We start from the raw sequence: 21,069 nt of genomic DNA on the forward strand, positions 1-21,069 counted from the left end.
GCTGGTCCATGCTGGATTCCTATCATTTTTTATAATCCATCACTCTACCAAGAAATAGTTAATAACAACCAGAACTTTATAACATGATTCTAATCCTTAGAATAATCTTCCTTACTAAGTGCCCGAAACTTGTTCAAGGCTACGAGGCTTAGATATGAGGAAAAGGTGTTGTCCACCAAATTCAAATTCAGACTTACTTTTCTGACTGTAAAGCTGGGCTTTTTGCAGCCAGGTGCACTTTTCCATAGCCCTTTAAATTAGTAAACCCTTAATCCCAGCACTTGGGAGGCAGAGGCAGGCTGATTTCTGTGAGCTCAAGACTAGTCTGGTCTATAGAGTGAGTTCCAGGATAGTCAAAGCTGCATAGTGAGACCCTGTCTGGGGATGGGGGTGGGGGACACATGGATGGACAGATGGAACCTCCCTCTACTTTACAAAGGATTGGCCCCAGGGCTTCACACTCACTAGATAATGATATGCTGAGATACACATTCATACCTCAGCACTTTTTCAGTTTCTGTTTAGAGACAGGGTTTTGCTAAGTAGCCAGGGCTGGGCTAGCTCCTACTCCACAAGATACAGCTTCCTAAGTAGCTGGGACCACAGGCATGCACCTTCCTTCATGGACACTAGATGTACCTGCACACTCTCCCTGAAAGCCACCAAGTACTGTAAAGTCTATGATTGACAGGCTCTTGTGACTTGTGAACCCCACACTCCAAGTTTGCAGTTAGCATGTGTGGATGGTCTCTGCTCCCTTCAATACTGGGAGAATTCGTTTAAAGCAGAACCACATTCCATCTTCAATTAACAGTGGGGTAGCCTAGAAGGAACTTGACTTGGGGCTGGGAACCTGCCTTCCTCTAAGGTTGGGGGGCCGGTGTGTGCAGGGCTTGGAGCCAGCGGTGAGGCTGTGACCTGCTGGGCTGCACTGAGGGAGCTAGGGAGCATCTCCCAGGATCACAAATCTCTCACCTTCCTTCAGGGACCAAGACTGGCAAATTTTCATTTTCTGTGTTGAGAATAGAAAATAAAGGTGACTAAAGTCCTCTTCTGATAGAGATCAGTGCCTCAATGAGGCACTTTCCCCAGATTCTGGGCCACCGGGCAAGGAAGGCTGGGTCCGTGACTTCCCAGTGCACTCTGCAGCCTGGGGTCCCCAGCAAGCGTTCGCCTCCCCGCTCCTCCCCCGAGTGCCCCTTTTGGGAGGCAAAGGACAAGAGGTAAATGATTCCCTGCCACTCTAGGAATCTGGAAGAAGCGCCCTGTTACCGTCATCGAGGGCGAAGGAGGACTGCTCCAGGCCAGGCTGTAACCCGGGAGGGGCGTAATGGGGGGGCCCCCAAACCCCTTCGCACGGGCATTAGGAAACTAGCAGGAAATCTCTTCTCCTGATCCAGGGACAATGAGCCCTGGCTAAAGGGAATTCAAGTGGAAAAATACGTGAATGTACGGACAACCCACAGTCGGTGGCACACAGAGGTTTCCTGTGGGCTGTGTGGCACTGTTTCTTGTCGGACAGGACGTCGTTATGATCTTTACTCAATAAATGTTTGAACGAACGTTCTTTGCAGGTGAGTTCATAACCTCTCTCTGATTGACCTCACTTGAAACTCAGCCAACTGCCCAGTGCAGCGTTCTGCTTTTCCCTAAATACATTCACGAGGAGGGGACCCCACTTCGAAAGATTTGCAAGACTTGTTAGGTTTTTAAACTTTGCTTTTCCTCCTAAAAGCACTTTCAAGAGAATAATACCGTCTAAAACTGATCTTGCTTTAATATCTGCTTGGGTGTCCAACACCAGGATTCCATCAGTGACCAATTAAGTCATTTCAAGAAAATTTTCATTAGGCTAAAGAGAAATTCTGGGCAAAGGCCACCAAAGCAATTTTCTCTCCTTTTCGATCACTTCTTTAAATATGTTTCACGCACCATTTTGTGGCTCAAAGGTCAGTGTGAGTGGACCTTGTAGAATTTAGAGCAGGTCCATAACTTGGTTTGGTGTTGTCTAGTTGTGGGCGAAATGGGAAGGAGGAAATGAAGCATTTAGAAAGGAGCAGGAAGGGTCACCCTCTGCAGAAACCCCAAGGCTGAGGTGCCACAGGCAAGTGTCATAGGCAAGGCTGAAACAGATCATTTCTGCCCTAATGCTGTCCCCCTATCGCTCGCTTTCCCTGTTGTGTGTGAGTCCTGCCAACTAGACCTGTCCTTTGAGCAAACAGTTACTGTTTTAAAGAGTTCTGGTAGAATTGAGAGGACAAGGGTCATCTCTTAGGGCATTTTAGAACAACTAGAATCAATTACGCTGACACCAACACTATCAAGACCATGGAAATTTCACTGGAAAAGGAGGGGTTCTGGAGTAGATCAGCAGTATGGTATGCTGTTAGGAGGCATATGGCCAAGGGTTCAATATCCTATGTACAAGCGTGCATGGACACATTGGTTTCCAGGTAAAGAGCAATTCCACGTTGGGACGGTGCCACTGGGTTAGAGGTCACAAGGAGTTAAGGGTCACATGACAGGATACTTAAGGCAAGTATGGTGGAGAAAAAGAGCAAAAGTATCTGTGGACAAACTGCTTCCAAAAACAGTCCTTACTCTTTCATCAGGGAAAACAGAGGAAACTGTCATCTTTCATGTTTATCACGTCATCTTACTTTCAGGACCTAAACATCAGGCCCAAATATTGCTATGTAATAATTGTGGATAAAGCAGATTTTTGTGGACCAGTCTGATCACCCTGGTCACCATTTCTGTGATATAACAGGAGAAACAAGTTTGGAAGTTCAAGGCATTCCTGATATTTTATCCCATAAGTGTCCATAAATTCAGTAATACTTTCATTTTGACACTGCAGAAATTATTTGTCAGTATAACTAGGTGGGGTTGGTGTATGCCTACAGTTACTTAGGAGGCTGAGGGAGGAGGGCTACGGGAGCCTTAGACTTCCAGACCAGTCTGGACAACACACCAAAATCCTACATCAAACAAAACTTTACTTCTGAGTGAGTGCAGTAGCATAGTATGCCAGTGTATATTAGGGAAAACCCCAAAATAAAGATTCAGGGAAATTATAAATGAAAACACTATAATCCTTTAAAATCGTATCAAGAAAACACTGGGAGAATTACTACCAGTCATGCCAACTGCTAATTAACATTAGTATCATTACTAATATTGCTAGTTATTGGTGGTTATTACTATTAATATACAGCATTTGAGTAGGTACTTAACATTTTCCTTGCTGTGAACATGTGTTCTCAAAATAATTCTTTTTATCAGACTGTAGGCCTACCAGGTACAGAGCACAATGTTCGTTCATAACTCTTGCTTATTTGATTGAAAACAAAACATCACAGAATAAAACAAAAACACAGAGCCAGATAGTTGGATGTTTGAGATACTGCAAATATCTTACTGCATTTAATCTATTTAAGTTTAATGAACACAGAAGTTGCTATGACCGGATGGATTTTTATTGCCTGCAAGCTGTCACACTCAGAAATAGAGTACAGTATGTTGATGGAAGCACATCTAGCAACGTCTTACTCAGGAAAAAAATGTTCAGAAAGGAACAGGACGTAAGCCTGGGGACAGTCTAGTCTATATTTGGGCATGGCACTCTCTGAAGTCCAGGATTACATCTGCAGACAAATTCAGAGTTATGAAAACCAAGGCTAAAGCTTCATACACATCACAACACCGGCAAACTAAGCACAGAGCAAACATTGTACATAAAGTATAACCTGGAGGCACACCATTTTAACAGAAGTACAATAGAGTTGATGCTGTGACCAGAGATGGCTTTCCCCAATGTTGTTTCGTGGGAGACGCATATCTCATATGACACACAGGACATTATTCTGATAGGACTATTGAAAAAGGAAGGTCAAATATACTAACAACAACAAAGAATGAAAACAAAATTAAAAGACAAAAGCAGTTCATGTCCTAGTCATGAGCAGAGCCAACTTTAGGCCAAGCTATACACGTGAATATGGTTTTCTTTCAAAAAATACTTGGCATGTCTCTCTTTATCTCTGAGTTCATTTTCTAAAGAAATCTGAGCATTTTTATTTGGTCAAGACAGTAAGCACAATTACAAGGACAAGGTGCACAGAACAATGCCTAGGCCTTCAGTCCTTTTGTGGAACTGTGTGCTGTCAGCCTTCTTCTTCTTCATCACTGTCCTTCATGGTAATGCCCTGAAGTCCTCCTCCTTCTGAAACAGAGGCTGTGGCCTCCTCCACAGTTAAACGTCTGTGCAGAGTATCATATGTCTTACTGTTCAGCGTTCCTTCCAACACACCTTGCAATCGGAAATCCCTATAGGTTTTCTAAAAGAAGAACAGAGTATTTGCTTTGATTAGTTAGATGTGTGCATAGGCATATATGCTTATATGTGCAGACATATGTTTGTGTACTCCAATGGCCTTTTAGAAATATGGGGAGAATCCACTAATGGATTCCAACTGTGGCTGCTCATGCCAATCATCTTGCTAGTGCATTTCTGGGGAGAAAACGGGATGAGTGACTTTGGATAGTGCTACCCAAGCTACAGTCCTTATGGAGAGATCAAAATGTTGTGACTACCAGATGACAAATTAATTCCCTTTCTCCAAACATTACTAATTACATAGAGTTGAGTACCGAATAGTCTGTAACAAATATAACATGATATGTTTATGTGCATTTTTAATAGGTAGGACATCTTACATTTTCAATAGGGGAGTCTTTCCTTTAATAAAGAAAAATATGCTTATTTTATAAAATACATTAGTTTTGGAAGGCAAGTGTTGGGGGATAAAGAAGTTCACACTTTATGCATATGAACTATAAAAATGAATTATGCTATTGGAAAATTATATTTATATATAGGAAAATTATATATATAGGAAAATTATATATATTGGAAAATTATATATATTGGAAAATTATATATATATATTGGAAAATTATATATATTGGAAAATTATATATATATATTGGAAAATTATGTATATATTGGAAAATTTTATATATATATATAATGCCTATGCCTATATGGTTTTTACCTTTTTTCTTTGAAATGCTCTTAGAACAGTAAGTACCACGATTCTGGGAAAAAGTTTCCATAGTTAGGAAAATAAAAATGAGCATTTATACATTTTTGGCAAAATAATAAGCCATTATATTACATGTTAGAGCAGTGATTTATAGACTGCATGTAAAATAGAATTCAATATTATCATTTCTTCCTATGTGATTCTTTTTTAAAAATTAAAATTATATTTATTTGTCTCATTTGTTTGTGTGTGTCTGTGTGCATGTGTGTGGGTATCAGAGGAAAACTAGTTGGAGTTGGTTTTCCTTCTACTATGTGGATCTTGGGGTTGAGATCAGGTTGTCAGGCCTGAGAGCAAGCACCTTTACATACAGAACCCTCTCACTGGCCAATCTACAGTGCTGCTTCAATTTTTTCCCTGTGGGATTTAAAATGTATAACCTAGAAAGCTTCCCTTATGTCTAAAGTGTGATTATTTTCACACCTTTTCCATGTCTCTACAAGACGGTCATATTAACTATAGTAGCAGTAGTATTGATTTTAAACGTGGGAGAAGGAAGCCTAGTTATTTAAATGGAGAAACCAAGAACTCATGAAGATACCCCATTCATTCTATGGAGGAATTTTGAAACGCATTTTTAATGATGATCATCTTTTATAATTCTGCTGCTTGCTAGATTTAGAACCAGAAGCAGGCAGACTTCATTGGATGACCCAAGTGTCAGCCGGTGTCAGCATGCCACTGTTTTAAGTGATTTCTGGCAGCCAGTTTTTTTTTTTCTTTTTAATACTTCATAGAAGAAAGAAAGGCCAATCAGAAGGGATATTGTATCTCATTGCTCAATATCATAACCCCAGTAGATGGAAAATACAATGAAGAGAAGCTTGGTTTTGCTGAATACAGCATAGCAGCAATACACGGTCAAAACACTTCCATCAGAACATTCAGGGAATCCCAGAGCACCCAAGCATGTGCACTAAGGGCACTTGTCACATGGGTCAGGAAGTGCATATTTATCCCCTCATTTGACACACGTGGTCACTTCCCACAACTTTCTGAGAAAAGCAGGAATACTCCTGCCCACTTTCCCTGACTTGTGCTCATGGTCTCATCTAGTTTCAGAAGTGATATGTAAATGGTAAGGGTGGAGGGCAGTGTAACCTTTCTGATCTGATCACTCGATAGAAATAAATTCATGTTAAAACAAAACAAAACAAAACAAAAAACAAACCCACACCAGCCGGGTAGTGATGGTGTACGTTTTTAATCCCAGCGCTCAGGAGGCAGAGGCAGGTGAATCTCTGCGAATTCGAGGCTAGCCTGGTGTATAGAGCGAGTTCCAGGACAGCCAGAACTGTTACACAGAGAAATCTTGTCTCGAAAAAACAAAACAAAACAACCCACACCAATGTCTAAAATTTAGTTGAAGCCTGAGAACCACCGCATGGCATCAGAGGTCAATGTCTCCACCGCTAGTATGATTTAGATTCAGAGAGTATTTTGTCTTAGATGATCAAATCTATTTCCACTTTTAAGCCGAAATTATTGAAATTTATTTCAATAGATTCCTTTAAGGGATATAATCTACCACCTTCATATTCTCTAGGTGGAATAAACTTATTATGATGCAGTCATAAACAGACTTCTGATTCATAAGGACCACTAAGGTGGCATAGCTTTATGATACTCAAAGTCATACTTCAGACTTAAAACCAGAGAAGTAACTCTGAAGTATGAATTCTGCCTAGAAAGTGTGGTAACTAATACATATGGTATTATTACCACAAACATTTATGTTAAAGTCTATTGTCGTCTTTTTAATTAGATTAAAATTACATTAAGCACACAACACACTATTCACACTGTATTGTGCCATAGAAAATTGTTTACTAAGTTTCTGAGTTTGCTCTTTTGGTTTCATTGGAATCCTTTCCTTTAGACTTAGTTTAATTGTTAGTAAGTTTGCCCTGACAGACTTAAATTATGGATTTGGAGTTCCAAAGGCTTTCTAATCTCAATATGGTAAAGACCATTTCTTTATTCTGTTAAAAAGTAACAACCAGGAGGTGAGTTGCAGTGCAGATCCTTGCAAACTCTAATTCATAAAATGCTGCCAGCACTTGGACATTCTCAGGCTTCCACCCTGGACCTCTTGACTCTTCCGTAAGACAAGGGCCTGCCACAGGGTGCTGCCTGCTTCCTTTCCCCTAGCACAACAAGCAGCTGATTTCTATTAATTGTTTTAAAATGTTTTATGGCCATTAGGGAGAACAGCCTAAATCAACAGCCATTTCGATTATTTGCAGACTTTATTTCCCCTTCTCAAAGAAATCATTCTGATGTTAAATCTTCACACATAATTTCAGACTTCAGTGTTTTTATGCCAGTCTTACTGGGATTTTTTTTTTTTAACAAATGAACCAATTGTGTAAGAGGACACAATTGACTCTCATTTTCACACCTTTCCTGGGCCTGTAACAATGGCAATGTCTGTGAGCAGTAAGAAGAGAGCTGAGTCTAGTCAAGTTGAGTGGATCCTGGTTAGGATGCAGGGATCTGCTGTCACACACAGGCCAGACCATATCATCTAGAGAGAAGCGCCTTCACACTTCTGCATGCATGTTGTCTAGTCCTTCTTAGAAACGCACTGAAAAATGATTAGTATAAGCAAAATCACTATTATGAACAAAACTAAAATCAGTTCCAAGGAACTGACGAATCCATGTATGAAAGTGGTTTAAGGTCATTTATATTCAAAGTAGGGGAATGGTTAGAATGCTAAATTATTAGTTCACCTTGCTCTTCATTGTGAAAATAATAATTTTAATTATTAAGTAGATACCTATGACCTGTTTAAATTTATAAGCCAAGAAAGCTTTGTCTGAGCTTGTGGAGAGCTAAATATGAGCTGGGGCTGATGGCACAGATCTGTCATCGCTGGTATTTGGGAAGCTGAGACAGGATGATCCCTAGGTGCTCAAGATCTTCCTGGGTGACAGAGTCAGTCTGAGGTCATCCTAGGCAACTTAGACAGTGACTCATAAATGCAAAAAATGAACTCAGTTATAGAGTGCTTGCCTAGCATTAATGAGGGCCTAGATTCAATCTCCAGCAAAGAAAAAAGTAAAAATAAATTAAAGTTGAACATTTATGAAACTTAATTTCACTTATTAGTTTTCACTATTTATGGCCATAAATAAAGTTTTCTTAAGATAACATTGGATTAGAGCACAAAGAAAATGCTGCTGTACTACTTAAAAGGTATTAACTGTTCTTTCATGTTAAAGTATTCACTAAAAAGAATGGAAGATGTATTCTCAGTATATTTTATGTATATGTTATTAACTATCCTTATGCTGTATATTTTGGTCATAGACAATTTTTGTCAACTATCTCAATAAGATGAAAATGGTGCATGCTCTTTATCTATTAAGATGCATTAATATAAGAAAGAAATAACGTTGAAGAAACAAATGATGAACAAGTAAAAAAAAAGAACATTTTAATTCCCCAAACAAAGAGATTAGCTATCCATCAGCTGATGGTTGGGAGGATATATGACTTCTGACATCCTGAATCTGATAGACAGAAGCTTGAAGCATGGCTGCTGGTGAAGATAACTGGCTGGCCTCATTGAAATAACAGTAGACATGGTGACATCAACAGATCGATGCAGATGGAAGGGAAACACAGTATTTGGATTGTCTTTTATGCAAAACAAACCAATCAAAAGCTGTCCAAGTTACATTTATAAGAACAAGGAAGAAATGATGGTGAAGTAAGCCACATCTGGACATATCACAGGGTGTGTTCAGCTCTTTGTAAAGAATACCTGCTAAGAGGAATTGAGGATATTTTGTTTGTTAAGTGAAATATGTGGCTGGAGTATCAAAATGTCATGGGTGGCAATAATTTTACTTCTTATCGGTCACTGATCATCATTACTATTATTAGAGCATAGTTCGGTTTCCACCTTTGAGGCAAATTGCCCAAATCTGAGGTTTCCACCTTTGAGGCAAATTGCCCAAATCTGATTTTGGAACAGAATTCAGTTGTGGTTCTGACTTGTGGTAACTTGTGTATCTGTAGCACAGAATAATTTGTATTTGAGTTAGACTGTAGGAACCAAGAGAATGATGGTAATTTTTTTTTTAGATTTATTTTATTTATTATGTATACAGTGTTCTGTCTGCATGTGTGCCTGCAGGCCAGAAAAGGGCACCAGATCTCATTATAGATGGTTTTGAGCCACCATGTGGGTGCTGGGAATTGAACTCGGGACCTCTGGAAGACCAGCCAGTGCTCTTCACCGCTAAGCCATCTTTTCAGCCTTCAATGGTAAATTTTTTTAATGTGGATGGAAATTTCTTTTAAAGATGTAACTTAGTGGTACTTTGCAAACTTCAGCATGTAATTAGAGTCTTCTGGAGGCTTGTTAATCTGTGGATCACTGGGTCTTATTAGTTCCTGATTCTAATGATTTAGGCTGTTGCCAAAAGACCTGTAGTTCTGACAAATCCCCAGGGGACTAATAGTTTTAGGTCAAAATGACACACTGAGAAGCACTGTGTGAGCAACCGTATATACATGACATATTATATACACATGTAGTATGTGTACATATACATAGGCACCCAAATGGAAGTATAGGTCTTCTGCATGAAACCCTTGATTCTCAGTTTCTTTTCAGCTATAATATCAAAATGCTGCTTTGATTTTAAGAAGTTAATCTTAAAGCAAATTTTTGCTTCCACCAATATTTACCAAGTGAAAAATTATATTGAATAGATATATTTTTTAAAGCTCCCACTCGTTAAAAAGAATATACATAAGCTAGTACCTATAGGCAAAAGTTCAGTGTTCTGTTGAATGCATGTAAGATCTGTGTTAACAGTTTTGGATAACCTCTAACACTCAAAATGGCCATCTTTTACATAAAAGGAGAGGCAGACTTCCTAAAGAAGCCAGGCAGTGACAGTGTGTAATGTCCTAATAGGGAATGGTGAAATCACACATTCTTCTCCTTTCATTGGAAAGTACAACTCAAAAGCCCTCATGATTAATACATGACTCTAATTAACATGAGGAATGTACTTTATTTTTATGCCAATGAATGTAAAATCATTGTGGACCTACCACATTCAGGTACATACAATTTATGTACATTGTCTTACACTGTAAGTACTTACATCCACCACTCAGTTACAGCAACCTGCCCCTTCCCCCGCCCCTCTTTTGGTGGGATGGTATCTTACCACTATTCTTTACAGCTTGTGGTGTAATTGGTGGGCAATTCACATTTCAGTACTTTCCATTTACCTTCACAATCTTGATGAGCGTCTTCAGTTGGTAAATATGAAGCTGGAGGTCTAGTCTGTCAGCCAGCCACACACAAATGACTTTCATGGAATTGCTGTACCATTGCTGGAAAGAAGGGAGGGAGGGTGGGGTGGAGGGGAGGAGGGCAAAAAAGAAAACAATCTCTGCAGTATTCATTTAACAGATTCAGTAATGAGAGGGTGATGAAGCACTCCGAAATGACCACAGATCAGCACTTGAAGTCAATAATGCTATAATTTCCTGTTAACAGAATTGTATGTTACGCTGGCAAATCTGCTGAGCTGACCCAGGCTGTTCTTTACATGAATTAGCATTACAGTGTTTAGCTGTAACAGATTCACGGAAAACCGTGTTTTTGCACTTTGCAGCCTAGTGAACTGCTTTGCAATTTGTCAGTAACAATGGGCACTAAATACATATTATGGGACTGAATGGATGACCAAGCTGCAGGGAAAACACACACACACACACACACACACACACACACACACACACACACACACACACCAGGTAAATCATTTTCAAAGGGAAATTTCCTACTGGTCTTCATGCTATGAAAAATTCAGACATTAGGAGCATTAGGACATAAGTCATGATGTCAAAGCCTAGAAATAACATTTTGAACCATGGCAAAAGGATCCACAGCTTACTAAATGGTGATCTCTGATCATGCTTTTGTACAAATCAGTTATGAAGCAATTGCCAAGATGTTTTAACAGTACTTAAATCAAGATTTACTCAGATCACAGGAAGGAGCCTTGTCAAGATGGAATTCTTGTATGTTGTAAGAATCACAAAGCATATGTCGTTACCCAGATTATGAAAGGAAAAGATCTGCGTCGCTTAGCAAGTCTTTTTGGAGGCGTCATAATTTTTCCATTTATTACAACTCTAATGAGGGAAAAAAACTGAAATTCTTTGGAGGTAATTTCCTGCTTCTGTAAAAAATAATGTACAATGATCAGAAAAAAAATCATAAAAAGGATTTTCTGGTCTCGTATTTTCAAAAAAGGCATCTGATATTAATTGTAACATTTCAAGGGGCTTGGTGATTATATGATAGAGCCAGGTGTTGGTAATGGTGTAAGAATACTGCCACTCATTGAAGTAACAGAAATATCTATAGCAATATGGCATTTACAAAGTGAAAGAAGTACTTTGAAGGAGCTTTCTGTGTGCTGCTTGTATACATAAACGTAGCGACACACCACATATGGACCCGTTTGTAGGTATCCAAACACAGATTTTAAAAAATCTTAAATATTTTTTTCTCCATTTAATAACACAATAAAATTTAACTTCTAAGAAATCATCAGTTCTGCAAGTCTAAAATTCATCCAGACTTGGGTTCATTGACAACAGAGCAAGAAATCATAGTTTAAGTGCAAGTAAAAAATGAGTTAGTTCCATACTTCATTTATTTCTATTAACTTGTTACTCTATTGAAGATGCATGCATAAAATGTGCCAAGCAAATTAAAATGAACTGCTTTACTAAACATGACCAAACAGTTCCTGAATTCCAAGTTTTATATTTCAGAGTAGACTGGGATTTAAGAGTTACTATTCTTTACCAATGAATATTTTGTTTACTGTTTAGCACATGTCAAAATATATTTTTAAAGTTTTATAAAATTTAACTACCCACACTCATAAATTCTTATAAAACCCAATGCTAGTAGCTGGAGCACTTCAACTGATACGTGACATCTCAAAAATCTTTTATGGATACATACCATCTTTTATTTCTGACATTAATTTCACATTCACTTATTTCAAATTACCTTAGCTGCTTCTATTTTAACGTAGCTGAACACTTGGGTATGACTGGCAATATTGAATTAGCATACAGCACTAAGACTTACTCCTACACCACCACACTGAACAGATCATTTGGAACCTAAAATGCTGTCAGAATGGATTGGACTTTTAAATATTGTAGTTTCTTTGTATGAGATAGAAATTTTCTCTTTCCTGTTGGAAGAGAGAAAATATCCATTGTATAAAGGCTTGTACAAGGCAGCAGTTAATACATTAGACTATCCAGGTACATGATGAGTTGCACAAATCTGAGAGAAATGAAGCACTCCCGTAAAAACCACTCAACATATACCTTTATGTTTTTAAGAATCCTCATTTCAAATTACTTTAACTCAATCTCCCATCTTGTACAAATGATGCTTATGCTAATGCTAGGATGAAAAGGATATTTAATTGAACACAGACATTATTAACCTAACATTTCTAACATAATACCCAAATTATCAATTAAGAGAAAATGAACTTGAGAATAAAGTAATTTAAATGTAACTATAGACATGGAGACGAGCAGGCCGTCAGTTAAGGGCGTTTAAGGTACTTTCTCCTCATCTTACTTTGAAGGCAAATGTCTTGATCTAAAAGGAAAGACATCTAAGAAACATTATCCTATCAGTTCAGAATGTGCGGTTTTGATTTAAGTCAAAGCAGTCTGGAGAATAATTGGGGCTAAGTTGAGGAAATGATTAGGGAAAGCAGAGGCTTAGAGCTCAGGGCTCAGCCTAGCCTCTACCAAGAGCAGGTTAATGACAGCACCACTCCATTCCACTGCAGCTTTCCTGCCTGGGATGAAACTGGACCCCCCCAGCCCACCCCAACAAAGCCACCAAACAGAAACTTCTTGCAGTTTGATATTTTTGATGCTGGAGTTAATACATCTTTTCCAAGGTGTAAAAACACAGTAGTCCCCCTCCCCCGCCCTTTTTTTTTTTTTCATCTTGAGAAGAGTCAAAATTGGGTACGCTTCATTTGCCCCACCAAGTCAAACCTAAGCAAGCCTTTGCACGAAACAAAGGGGGGAAAAAACTTGAGAGGGTGAATATGTAGTGAAGTTAGGAAGTTAGGAAATGTCTTTTTCATTTTGGGCAAGTTAATTTTATAAAGTCACTTATGTGACTGTTTGCTTTCCCTTCAGGGGCTTACAAGAAGCCCAGGAAATGGCGTTTGCATTTTATTCCTTGCTTGGGTCTATGGGTCTACTCAGGAATAAAACAGCAACTGTATATTTTATATTTTTTTTCTCTACAGCAATACATGATAGCAGCCCACCACTTTTACCAAAAAAAAAAAAAAAAAAAAAAAAAAGCTCCTTTTTTCCTTTTGTGGTTCATTCAACTCCTGTAAGGGCATGCATCACTCACTTCATTTTCTTGAGATACCTCTTTTAAAGCAAAAAGAAAAGAAAAGGAAAGGCTAGGGTTGACTCTGCGAGACCCTTGTATTTATTCACACTTATTGTGCATGACTGTAGACTGGTAAATCATATTAGCAACCCGTCTCCCCATCAAGCTGCTACTTGCTTTCCAGCCCTGGGAAGGTTCAACAAATCAACAGGAGCACGGAAAACAGAACATCAGTCTAATCTAGTGTTTAAGGTGAAGTTTTCAAACCCAATCTAAGAAGATCTTTAGAGCAAGCAACAAGCTGAAGCGCTCAGAAGGTGGTATCGACAATGAAAGAGTGTGGAAATATTGAGAAGCGCAGCACTTGTGCATTTTTAATAACAAGAGGGTCAACAAGGGCACAGCTCCCTCAGTGCCAGGAGTTGCCACTGACTATGGAAATTGCCACACCAGGGCCATAAACGCTCGCAGTTCATCAGCTTTCTTAAACACCCTGAACCCCCTCCGTGGACCTTTAGTCTTGAATTAACAAACCAAAGCAATGAAAGAGGGTGCAGTCTGAATGGCTGGCATTGATCCCCAACTGTGCCAGCACTGCTACAGGCCCTGAAAATCTCTCTCCATTGTCAATAGAAATTGACAAACCTCTGCTCCTAAATAGTGCAGCTGAGCCGGGCAGGATCCACGCAGCTGTAAAGGGCTCTGCTCTTGGGGCCCGGGAGCACTAACAATAGAACAAGCATGAGCTCTTTGTCAGCCTCAGACTCGGCAATTTTCTAACAAGGATTAAAGTTGTTTCTCCGCAGAGCTGGTGAAAAGAGATTTAGCAACATACCGTGCTTTCTTCATGCAAGTTAAAGAGAAGTAGTTAAGGAATGTCATTATTCTGTTGACTAGAGGAGATACAAAACAAATATATTAAATATGCACAACTCCCCTTTTTGCCTCATTTATAACATTTGGAGGATGATTCCATTAAGCATAACACTTATCGCCTGGGAACAAGCACTTCGCGTTTATTTTGGAAGTTTTATTTTTCGAAAGTCCAGCTGCTTGCCACCTGGAACGAGGTCTCAATACATACTAATGCACAATGCCTTTAGACCCTCTGTGGCTGATATTCCTAAATCTGAATCACAAGACCCCATAGGGTTCATATATGGAGGCTGCTTCAAGCAAATGATTTCTGGCAGAATGCAGCTTCTGATGATGGTAGCAAAGGAAAAATAGCTGCTTCGCCACGGCACAGATCTGGGATGTGTTTTCTGCTTAAATGTTTAGATTTTTATTGATTATGAATTGGCACAACTACTTGGTATGTTTCCATGCTTCTCCAGTTATTATGCTTGTATCAATAGGTAAACAAAACAAAACCAAAAAACAGAAAGGAAGGAAAGAAGGAGGAAAGAAGGAAGAATGGAAGGATAAAAGGAAGGAAGGAGGAAGGAAGGAGGGAAGGAGGAGAGAAGAAAGGAGGAAGGACCAATGCTTTCCAGGGCACTCCGGTGCGGAGGAATGGCTGTTTAAAGAGCCAAGTCACTGTTGAAATGGAATAAAACACAGAAATTCTCATTTTAGGAAACGTGAATTTTAAAATCCAATAGCTCAATTGAATTAAAGAACAAACAAAAATCTCAAAACATTGAAGGCTTTGGTATGAGTGAGAACTATAAGCCACCCTCTAGGACCACTTAGTAGCTCTAGAGAGAAACAAGAATTTAGAAACACTAGAGCCCTACAGTGTTATCAGCACACTGAAAACATGCACGCTTTAGCGGGTATCCATCATCACTTGTGTCAGCAGCACATCTACTTAATAACTACATTTGCGGCTCTGTTTCACTCACTTCCCGTTTCTAAACACTCAAATGCAAATTTGATATTAGTATAAATTTGATACAATAAAGCCACCCCACCCCCAAATTCAAGGCATCCCACTGAAACCATCCAGATTCACAGGACAGACCCCAGAGCACAATTTTTAAATCTCAAGCAGAGCCCTTTACAGCTGCATGTTAGCTTAGGAAAGGATGGAGGGCTGTGTTTAAGGGAAACTGAAACCAACTCACTGCAACTAAAAACCAGATGTGTTCAACCCAACTGACACTCTGTCAGCTAGGCACAGAGGTGGTCATCGAGGACGGGGTGGGGTACAGAGCATCTCCTGGACATGGCCGCTGAGGGTGGGCATCCACACAGCAGAGGAGCAGAAAATAGTCCCTGGGCAGGAGGGCAGAAGGAAGACAGTACAAGCCTCTCAATCTATTTGCTTAAGTGAGCTGGTCAAATGACTTGTCTGTACCTCAGTTTCCTCACCTGTATGAGGAGGCTCAGATTATGTAAGTTAGTTCTAACACAATAGCTCTGTAGAAATGCTGGCCATTTGGGGCCTAGGGAGACAGTTTAAGGTAGAACACATGCTTAGCATGTGTGAGGCCTCATGTCCTAGTCTCAGCAACGGGACAAAAATACTGTGAAATTGAATTTGATCGTTTCGGGAAGAGGCACAACAAACTTGTGATCCACATAAACTAAACTGAAAGGAAAAGTCAAAATCTCATTCTCTCAATTTTTATATGCTGCTTGGATATAGCTTCATTCTTTCAGAATAAAGAAACAGCAAAGTTTTGAGTTCTAGAGCTTTCTATTGTCTGTTATTTTGTTTTTAATCCAATTCATTTTTCTCTCTTAATGAAAGGCAGATATTATAAGAATGAAAGAATGAAGTGTAGTGAGGAATGAATGGGAGTTATAGAACTCTGGAGTATCACTTTTATGGCTATTGTTTTATATTAGTGCTAATTATTTTGAGACAGGGTCTTCTGAATTTCAGCGCAGCCTCAAACTTGCTGTGTAGCCACAGGTGAACTTGAACTTCTGATCCTCCCTTCTATCCCTCCTGAGTGCTACAATTACAGGCTTAGCCACCATGCTCAGTTTCTATAGTGCTGGGGGCTCAAACAGAGCTCTGAGCATGCTAGGCAATCATTTTACTCTCTGAGCTACTTCTTTAGCCTTACATTAATATTATAATTCTGATTATAAAGGCATCAGACACTTTTTCATATAAAGCTCAAGGAAAATGAACTAAATTTAACTATTAACGTTAATGAGGTAGATGTTATTAACATTTTTGCATATTAATTAAGTGGAAAACTGGATTTAGATTAAATAATTTACTAATTCAGATCTATACATCATATAAAATTTTTAAAATATATTTTGGCTCCAGCGTCTAAGTTTATAATTATGTTATTGTATTTCCTTTCTGGAAACAAGCTATTTTTCTATTCTGTCACCAAGAATGCCCAATTCTTTGAGGCAATTTGAAGCTTCTAGCATAAAAACAAGAAAACAACCCCTTTAATTCCTGGTGGCTGCTGACTGATCACGACACTTGCACTATGACAAATCCAAGAGATTCCTCTCAACCATTTCAAAGATGCTCACCAAAGTTTCTTGCAGCTTGAAGAAATCCACACTGCCAGACACCAAACATACGTATACATCTGCTAATGTAATGTGCAATATAAGGAAATTCTTTGAAGAACCATATTCCTTATTAGAATAATCACATGCCTGTTTTATAAATCTCTTATATAATCTCTCATAAATTGTATTTGTCCTATTGCCTAATTTTCAAAAATACTCAAAAAACCATTTTTTAATTGTAACAAAACAGTGACCTATAGAGAAAAGATCATTGGCTCATGCATAGGAGAACTCTATACATGTGACTTTCTTCATGTTCTGTTTCTTAAACACAGAACAGATGATACATGCTTTTTGATGTTTTATAATCAGGGGGACTTGTTTTAAGTATAACAGAAGACTTCGATGTTTTGCAAATTATGAACCTTTCCTCTGTTCATTTATTTATTTGTTTTGAGAAAGGTTCTCATGAAGATTACGGTGACCTTGAACTCGACATACAGTTGAAGGTGACCTTGAACTGACCTTCTTGCTTCTCCCTCCCACGTGCCAGGTTTATTTCCATAAAGGAAGAAAAAGGTAAGATGTGTTAACAAGGGAGCTCTGGCATCTAGTAGACACTTGGTGAATGCAGAAATGAACTTCCCTGTCACTGGAGTTCCAGATTTCTTCTTTTTAAATATCTATGAATACTGTAGGTGAGAAAGTTCTAAACGAGGTCCTCTTCAGCCCCAGGGCAGAGTAGCTGATATAACAGCACCAGTTCCACACACTGCAAGGTGCATAGTCTCTGTTTAGCTCACTGCTCTTTAATTAATCCCAAATCCTCATTTCAATACACCCTAAAACCCTTTTCTACACTATATACAGGGTATCAAAATCAATATTGTTTTATATTATTTACTCTCATCAAGTAGGCAACTGCCTCTGTAAGTTTATTTTGCAGCTCTCCTGATGCTAAAAGGCTGGTGATTATACAGTAAACATTAGTTATTCCACTCTTCTCGGCTACGGATTAATGATGGGTTAATACTGGTTTGGTTACTACTAGCACAAAACGAATGGTTTAGCAGAAATCAGTATGCTATTTACTAATACTGTCTTAATACTGTCTGTAACAGTATGGAACACAGAAATCATTTAAGAATGGTTTTTTGGGCACTATGACCATTTTTTTCCTGGTTGGATGACAATTTACATACTCTATATAAAATTTTGGTCAATATTATACTTTAAATTGGTAAGACCTAAAGTAAGATACAGTAAACTTTAGGAATTGCTACTAAATGGTACAATTTAATTTCAAGAGATGATCTAGGCTTGAGAATTTGCTGTTTGAGGATCTTTCTAATTGAGTTTCTTTATAGAGAAAGGGAGGCATTCCAACACTGTGTCTTGAAAGTACACAGGGAATGAAGTAAGTGGTTACCTTTCTGTTTCTGTCTTGGTGCATTCCCACCGTGGGTGTGCAGCAACCACAGAACCAATGGCTCTGCCTTATGTTGGGCTTCTCTGTGCCTTTGGTTTCTCAGCTTGCCAGCCCCATTGGTTTGGATTTTATTACCAACTCCATCTCCCTAGCTATATGTATTCACATTAGTATTATTGTATTATTTATATTAGTATTACCAACTCATCATTGTCTGCTATGAAAACAATACTATTCCCAATGAGGGAGAATTGGGTGCTCTCATGTTTCATGCCTCTTATATTCTAGCCAGGTGTTGACAATAATATTGCACAATGTGTTTGGAAGTCCACCACAAGGTGTGAGGAGCCACAGTATGTATGTCATAGAACCTTACTTTGATTGCGATCTTTAGCCCCTGCCAGAGTGTTTGAGACATAGCATACATTACAAATTTGTTGGTGGACTTTAAAAAAAAAAAAACCAAACAAAATTTATTTGGAAATAGAAAATGCTATTTGTATACATAAAATAGTAGTAAGGTAGCCAGGCAATGGTGGCACACGCCTTTAATCCCAGCACTTGGGAGGCAGAGCCAGGCGGATCTCTGTGAGTTCAAGGCCAGCCTGGGCTACTAAGTGAGCTCCAGGAAAGGCGCAAAGCTACACAGAGAAACCCTGTCTCGAAAAACCACACACAAAAAAAATAGTAGGAAGGCTTTTCTATAAGAAAAGGACAGAATTCTGTCAGAGCCAGTCACTGCTGCTTTGAATCACATTTTACCAATAAAAAAGAATTTAATAGGGACTTATTAAATTGCTCCATTGGTAGAATGATTGCCCTGCTTGCATGAGGGCCTGAGTTTGAACCCCTGCAGTGTGAAAATCCAATAGATATTAAAGTTGTTGAAATTATCAAGGAGACCATTGTACTTATCTAAAGAAATAGAACATAGGACTAAAATGGAACTTAGAATGTGACAGTCATTTCATTTTAGGTGATGAGCGATGTGAAGGAGGAAGTGTCACGAATTAAAACCTTTCCATGCTCATATATGTGCACTCACACATGAAGTCAGACTAGCAATGGGAGGTAAGATTCCGTATTCAGCTCTGGACTGGCTTCAAGACTGTCACCCAAGTATCAAACTGCCTCTACAGAATATGTCCAGGTGTCCTGTCCCCTGTTCTGGTTTTCTGAGGCTCTAGGGCATCTCTAGAGATGGGGCTGGCTGTCCTACAGGAGTATTTCCACCACTGAGTCACATATCTGGGAAATTTCTGTACCTGTTGACTCTGTCGGCCGTTTCTATTGTTGTGGAATTGTAGACTTCTCTTTGAGGATGCATGAGAGCATCTCAGAGTTTGAGCAAAGAACACAAGGAGAATAGAGAAGGGAGACCTTCCATGCTATGACCTTTCAGTCTCAATTTGGTGGTTAAACACTGGGACTGGGTATGAATTGTGTTGGTGTTAAATCTCTAGCAGCTTTCTAATCATCTACTTGAAACACAGGGAGAAACAAATAACATGGATGATTACTACAATCTAGTGATTTGGAAGACTATCCATTTAGTTCTGCATTGTGTTTTCATCTGTAAACGTATCTGTGACTACCGACTCTGCAGATGAAACAGTGGAACATTCTATGTGGAAACTCACTATTTCTCATGAAGGTCTGTGTACTCTTAGAACAGAAACTCCTTTGGGCAGGCACTTGGTTAGCATCAGGCTTCCAGCTGTTTGCACAGTATGATTTTTAAGAGGGGATCGATAAATGCAGGCTACTTAAAAACAATGAGAGTAGCAGGAGGGCTGGAGCATCTTCTTTTTTTAAATCAATGAATTGTTTTTATTCATTTTTCATACTGATCACAAATCCCCCTCTCCTCCCTCCTTCCTCCTCCACCCCTCAACCCACCCCTTAGAATCCAACTATATGTGATAAAGCTAACACCTAGCATTTGTATGCCAATGTTCACCACTGTTCTTTACACATGGCAGCGGAATAGTGCACAATATCCACCTTGAAGGGTCTTCTATACCAAGACAGAAATGCAGGTAGGAGCGGCTGTGAGGAAAGCCAAGAGAAGAATTATAGAGTAGAAGTAAGTTCAAGGGGATGGTAGAGCGTACATATGGGAGAGCTATGAATCAGAGTGTTGGCAGGAATAAGGTTGGAAGGAATCTTGTCCAGCCACATTCAGATGCTGCATCTTATCCCTACTCTAAGCATGACAGTGAACACCTTGAGAAATTTCAAAGCATAGCCATGGCAATGATTAAAGGGCTAGGAGAGAGGCCTATGAAGAGAAGCTAAACAAATAAGGATTATTTATCCGGGAGTAGACATATATGACAGGGGCCTTAATAACAGTCTTCATGCATAGGAAGGATTATTGCTTGGAGGATGCTAGTACTTGTTTTTTGTTCTCCAGTGAGAGGAAAAGGGGAAGTAAGTTCAAAATGCAGCATGAAGAATTTAGAAGAGGTGCGTGTTGGAACTTTCCTTTTTACAAACCAAGTAAGCTGCTCACATTAAGATGGCAAAATTCAGATTTCTACCTTTTCTAGGCATGGGCTCAGATTAGGAAATAGAGGCTTTTGTTGGTGTAGCTGTTTTACAAGCATCTGGACAAATCATTCCTTAATTTAGCTTTCCGTCGAATCGTTCAGTAAATA

General features: G+C 39.1%; 1 protein-coding gene across 4 annotated transcripts in view; it reads right to left on the reverse strand.

Moving 5' to 3' along the window:
- Nucleotides 1–3,390: 3,390 nt before the first annotated feature.
- Cadps2 (calcium dependent secretion activator 2) overlaps nt 3,391–21,069 on the reverse strand; it is a 542,094-nt gene continuing 524,415 nt past the window's right edge. For all 4 annotated transcript variants that reach the window (XM_052722147.1, XM_052722145.1, XM_052722146.1 and 1 more), the window contains 2 exons: nt 10,368–10,472; nt 3,391–4,340 (listed from right to left, as the gene is read on the reverse strand). In XM_052722147.1, the coding sequence (XP_052578107.1) occupies nt 4,167–4,340; nt 10,368–10,472 (279 nt within the window). In that variant the 3' untranslated portion in view covers nt 3,391–4,166. The remainder of the gene's footprint in view (nt 4,341–10,367; nt 10,473–21,069) is intronic.

This window comes from Peromyscus californicus, unplaced genomic scaffold, assembly GCF_007827085.1.
Source record: "Peromyscus californicus insignis strain IS unplaced genomic scaffold, ASM782708v3 Scaffold_6__1_contigs__length_162567912, whole genome shotgun sequence".
NCBI classification, from domain to species: Eukaryota; Metazoa; Chordata; class Mammalia; order Rodentia; family Cricetidae; genus Peromyscus; species Peromyscus californicus.